We start from the raw sequence: 5,745 nt of genomic DNA, 5'->3' as shown, positions 1-5,745 counted from the left end.
CGAATTTGTTATATATTTATTTTAATGTCAACGTTTGTTTTGAATAAGTTTATATTTGATGGCCTATCTATCTTATTTTAATGTCAACGTTTGTTTTGAATAAGTTTATATTTGATGGCCTATCTAGCTTACCGTGTTAGTTACATATGGAGAAACTCCCGCCAATTCTCCAAGATTGTAGAACATTCGTGAACACAAGAATCAACAATATATCCACTTCCATAACAGGTATTATCAGAAATCTCTAGAAAATGTGTCTCGCCTATAAAAACAGCAGGGCAACGTGCCAACAGAGAAGAGAGCTAGGAAACTGTGTGTATGCAATAAACTGTGATTTTGCTAATCCTTATCAACCAGACAATATACAACATTTGACCAGGAACTGTTATAATTTTCGAACGTCAGTGAATTCTCAAACGTTAATATCTGTCCAAAAATATTACTGATTTCTCATTGGCCATTAGTGGTTGTATGAAAATATTAGCATACTTTAACAGTCCAACAATTCAGTGCCTGACAAAGCTAGCTAGTTTCTCGACAATTGTACTTTAGCGTTGAAATATTCTTTTAGCAAAAGTCCATTTGCTATATTGAAAAAATAAGCAGCGAAAACCGATATACAACAATGTTGTTCACGAAGACGGCTGCAACTGCCTGAGGCAAAACAATCAAAGAGAGAAAAATGCTGTGAAGCTACTGGCAAACAACTTTGACTATAGACCAAATAGTCAGCAACCTGATTTAACATAAAATTAATATGAAAGAAGAAAACTGAATTTCTAATTGAATTGCAGGTATCAAAGGAGATTAGGGATAAAATTGAGAGCAAAACAAAGGGATAAAACAGAAACCCAAAATGGAAAGAGGAGAGAAGTAAAAGATCAACAGCTTCACAAGTATGCAAGATGAGAGAGACATCATGTGCTTGTCTCGTAAAACATATTTTTACATTGACCTAAATACACCAGCTGTTGAATATGGCACACAAAATGAACAAACTGCAATTCTTGCATATACCACTTCAACAGGTATAACTGTCGAACCTTCGGGCCTATTTGTAGATGTCCAAAACGGATTCTTTGGCACATCGCCAGATGGACTGATTGGAGGTAATGGAATATTAGAAGTAAAGCCAAAAGTGCTGATTGTATTTCATTAAATTGAAGCTTCTAAAAATATGAAAAACTTCTGTTCTGCTGTGGAAAATGGTAATGTGAAACTAAAAGAATGCCATAGTTATTTCTACCAAATTCAAGGGCAGCTGCATATTACAGGTTGAGATTTTTGTGACTTTGTTCTGTGGACACCTAACGAGATAAAAATTCAGAGAATAAAGAAAAAGGATAATTTCTGGGAATCAAAAATGTTTCCCAAGTTGTATCATTTTTTTATGGAAGCTTTGCTATCAGAGATTATTGATCCCAGAATGATGAGAAACATGGCTATCAAGAAGACACCTTACTTTGTTGAGGCCAAAAAGAAAAAAAAAGGGAGAGAGAGAGATAAAATCTTATGATGTAATAAAAAAATAAACTTACATTAGATGAAAATAAGTGTTTTGCTTTATTCATTACATGTACAACTTATAAATAAACCACCTAACACTAATCTCTTCAGTAAATAATATATCTCCTTACAGACTTTCATTTATTAATAAAAGTGAAGGCACATAGTGTTTATGTACAGTTTGTGTAAGCCATACAAGGGTTTTACAGACAAATTCACAGAATAGTGCATTGGTAAAGTACTTATGGAAAAAAAAAGAGTAGAGGTGAGACCAAGTAATCAAATAATTCTAATAAAATTACTATCGGAATAATCAAATAAGAATACAAAAACAAACTAATGAAAAAATTAAATAAAACTTTGCACTCAACGAAGAAAAACTTCAACATATCTGAAGGTCACTCTCTGATGTCATATTACAAGGAGTTACAAGTTCTGTTGCAAACAGTTAATGTATTTACTGTAAATTACTTTACACAGCATTTTGTGTTTACACGTTCGTATGTGCACATTCTTTATACATACGGTCAAGACAGACACACTTGTGATTTTTTTTAATCATGTTATTTTGGACAAAAACAAACATTTTTACCTTAATATTTGCTAAAATTTTTAGTTCCAATTAACATAATTGCTATACGGCAATTCCTCAAATCCTGATTATTTACCATCTCTAATGAAAACTGTCAAATATTATAGTGTATAAGGTCTAAAAATGGTAATCTGTTATAAGATGCTCCCTAAACTGTATCAATTTTATTTTTAGATACTAATGTAACAAGCTTTTGTTCTTAAAGGTAAAAGAAAGATGGAAGTCAGAAGAAGGAAAATAAAATGAACACTTTCAAGTATTATGATAAATATGAATATAGTGTATACATTAACTGGGATTCTGTACATTTTAATATATGGTAAAATTGAATTATATTAAATAGCTTTCTAAAAAGTTTCTTTGAGTCTAGTTTTGGTACATTTTTGTGGATCTTTGATTATCTTCAGAAACAAAAGTGGTCCAACATATTATCTCTCACAATGATATGTTGGCCAGCAGATTGTCACCTGCTAACCATGAATTTCAAAGATATTTGAAATATATAGTTATAATCAGTATTGTGATCTGCATTTGTTATTGTGTGCGAGTTTTTATGCATTTATTTTATGAATCGACCTTTACGTTATGAATAAATGGTTTTGTTTTTACTAACTGCAAGTATTTTCTAGTGTAAATAAAAATTTAATTAATATTTTGTTCTTCATTCATTTTATCAGAGTTTATAATATATAGCTATTTTCTTTACTTCTATATCTTTTTATGAAGTTCAACCACATAAAATTTGGATTGATGTTAATTTTCATCATGTAATATAAAGAATATTGATAGGGTCAGATTGGCAATTTAAAGGGCCAGCCCAAGCAATATCACTAATAGCACGCCAATAATATTTCATGTGCTGCATACTGGCTAAACAAGAATGGAACAATTGCTTGGCTGGCCAATCTGCCCTAAATATGAAAGAAATGCATTATAAAATGAATTTATAAACATATTCTATATTATGCAGCTATTTCACTGTAATATTATGAATATCAGTTTTATTTTTGAAGCAACATTAAAAACATGTAAAATTACAACTTTTCCGACTTTTGGTCTGTTTCGAACGCGACTAATGTTGATGAAGTCAGCCGGGCTTTCTCTAGAAAATACTGTTTATTTACTACACAGAAGAAGACACATTGATAACTGTTTCATCTCACACTGCACAGCATTTCCTGGAACATTCCTTTGGCTGCCAAGCGAAAAGCACGAGACACGTAATATTACATCAGTCAGGTTTTATGTTTTATTTGTTGAGCTAAAGGTCAAAAGTTAATTTGAAATCAGACCGAAACGCTTTGTTATGCGACCACTGGGAAGGAAGAAGTCTGAATATAATCTGACCCTCCAAGGACGCACACAACTATGAAGTACCCATTCAGACAGACAAACAGCTATGGGACTACTTATTTTTTAGTTTACAGTCAAAAAATGCAAAAAAAAATATATAAATATAAAAAAATGTAAACTGCAATGTATAATGAAATATAAAAGTAAAAAAGTTATTATTTTGTTTTTACACATGATCATACAAACTGTGTAATGATTGTGCCCATGTATTTATAGTTTTATGTTATCTATCTACAGTCGTACGTGTTGAGACTATCTTCCAAATACTGTCACTGTAAAAATCCCCACATAAACCCATGTCCAACAGAAATTAGCTGTAATAAGGTTTCAGTTTTTCTAAACTGAACTTACACAGTTTATGAAAAAATAGAGACGAGTTGTTTACTTCTCAGTTCACAGAATGTTTACTATACTATAAATATTTTATTAGTATGAAGATTAGTAGGTAACCTAGCAAGTAGTTTTATACAACAGCTTATTACGTAGTTATATTTCTGTATTTTGAAATCATAATAGTAAATAAGTCTTGATAATTTCTTCATATTTTATGTAATTTCAATTGTCATTTCCCAAGTTTTATTAGGTTTCAAGAGGTGCATTTTTATACAATTCTTGGCAGTTGATTATTTTTCCACTTATTAAGAGGTGTGTCATTTTTCAGTAGTATACCACTAATTAGACAATGTAGCTGTAACTTGCCACAGGTTACTTGACCTTAACGCTGTGAAGAATGGAACATTTCAAGTAAACACTCCATAGTATGGGTGATAGTTTTCCCGTAATATGTAAAGTGAAAAACGAAACCAATATAATCACAATGATTTTATTATGCAGAAGAGGTTGGCATTTTTATGTACATAATCATATGCAGTATAAAACAAATTTATAATATTTATTACATGGGAACCCTAACTTTGGGAGTAGCATGCGTGAATGCAGCTAAGGAGGAATTATAAATGTACCCTTTGTTTACCTCATGGTAACAAACTGTGTTGCATAACCTTTTATGCACAATGTATTACACTAATTTCCTTTACTTGATGCATTTTAAATACACAGTTTAAAGTCCATCTCAAAATATCTACAAAAGAGCATGTGGTATAGATAAATTCATTCAAAGTTATGACAAAATAGGAGGAGCTTCTAATTTATTATTTATATCTCACTTAATCGAGAAAGTGGGTGGTTTAGATTTTATATCACGACCTGTCAATATCTATAGTATGAGCTCCTGATTGGTTGGACTCTGACAGCCTTTACAAGGAAATAGAGAAAATTTAAATTATAAAAATCAGAGGGGATATGGAACATGTGGCCCACAGAAGTCAAAATTACAAGTTTATCTAAATATTTCCCTTTGAAAGTAAGAACTTAAAACTTAGATAATATAAAACTTTGAATCATAAGCTATGTTTTATGCCATGTTTATTCACATACATTGATACCAAAGTCGCTTGATTATAATAGGTTGTGACATGCACTCTGACTTCCGATGTACACATGGGTCTAATAAGAAAAAAATAAATTCTGATAACCAGAAAATATTTTTACAATTCCAATTAAAATCCAAATGCATTTGCAGTTTTAGTGTTGTGACCAGTTATGCCCCGTGCCAGTCCCCTCAAAACTGAGGTAAACACATGTTTATAGGTTTAATGCTTCTTTGCTCTGCTCCAAATCTTATCTTGAATTTAGTGAAAAAAGCGTACTGATGAATATAAAAACTTGGAAAAAGTGAGAAAGTTTCCATATTTGTTAGCATGGTATAAGAATCATGTTTTAAACATACACACTTACCAAGTGTTCTTTTCATTCTAAACTCAGCAAGTAGTTCGTTCAGTTCTTCTTTCGCTTTTCTTCTAGCTTTTATAAAAATACCCTTGAGGTTATCTTCCTTTTCCAATTGGTTTTGGAGGACATCATCTTTCAGAAAGAGGAAAAAAAGTGATAGATAGAAAAAGGCTAGAAAGTTTTGTTTCCCCAGAATATAAAACTAACACTTTTAGATAATTTAATACAGGTTTAGGGTTATATCTCAAGAAAAATTATTTCTGCAAGCAACACAGAGAATATACAAAACTCAAAAACCTTTACACCTAAATACTATTTTGTAAAACACAATAAGAATGACAAGTTCTTGATAAAAATAATTGATGTATACTTTGACTAACACAACCACGTTACTAGTTTTTATATTTATATGAAAATTCAATGATACTGAAACTACACATAAAAGTGAAACACACAGAATATCATATTGATGATAGTTATGATGTAATATAATTAAATTATCA

General features: G+C 31.0%; 1 protein-coding gene across 3 annotated transcripts in view; it reads right to left on the bottom strand.

The window, feature by feature from the left end:
* The window catches only part of LOC106468289, a 121,911-nt gene that overhangs the window by 65,820 nt on the left and 50,346 nt on the right, over positions 1–5,745 (bottom strand). For all 3 annotated transcript variants that reach the window (XM_013928712.2, XM_022397245.1, XM_022397239.1), the window contains one exon: positions 5,249–5,374. In XM_013928712.2, the coding sequence (XP_013784166.1) occupies positions 5,249–5,374 (126 nt within the window). The remainder of the gene's footprint in view (positions 1–5,248; positions 5,375–5,745) is intronic.

Source organism: Limulus polyphemus, unplaced genomic scaffold (genome assembly GCF_000517525.1).
Source record: "Limulus polyphemus unplaced genomic scaffold, Limulus_polyphemus-2.1.2 Scaffold87, whole genome shotgun sequence".
NCBI classification, from domain to species: Eukaryota; Metazoa; Arthropoda; class Merostomata; order Xiphosura; family Limulidae; genus Limulus; species Limulus polyphemus.
The sequence above is the reverse complement of the archived record's forward strand: the minus strand, read 5'-3'. Positions and strand labels throughout refer to the sequence as shown.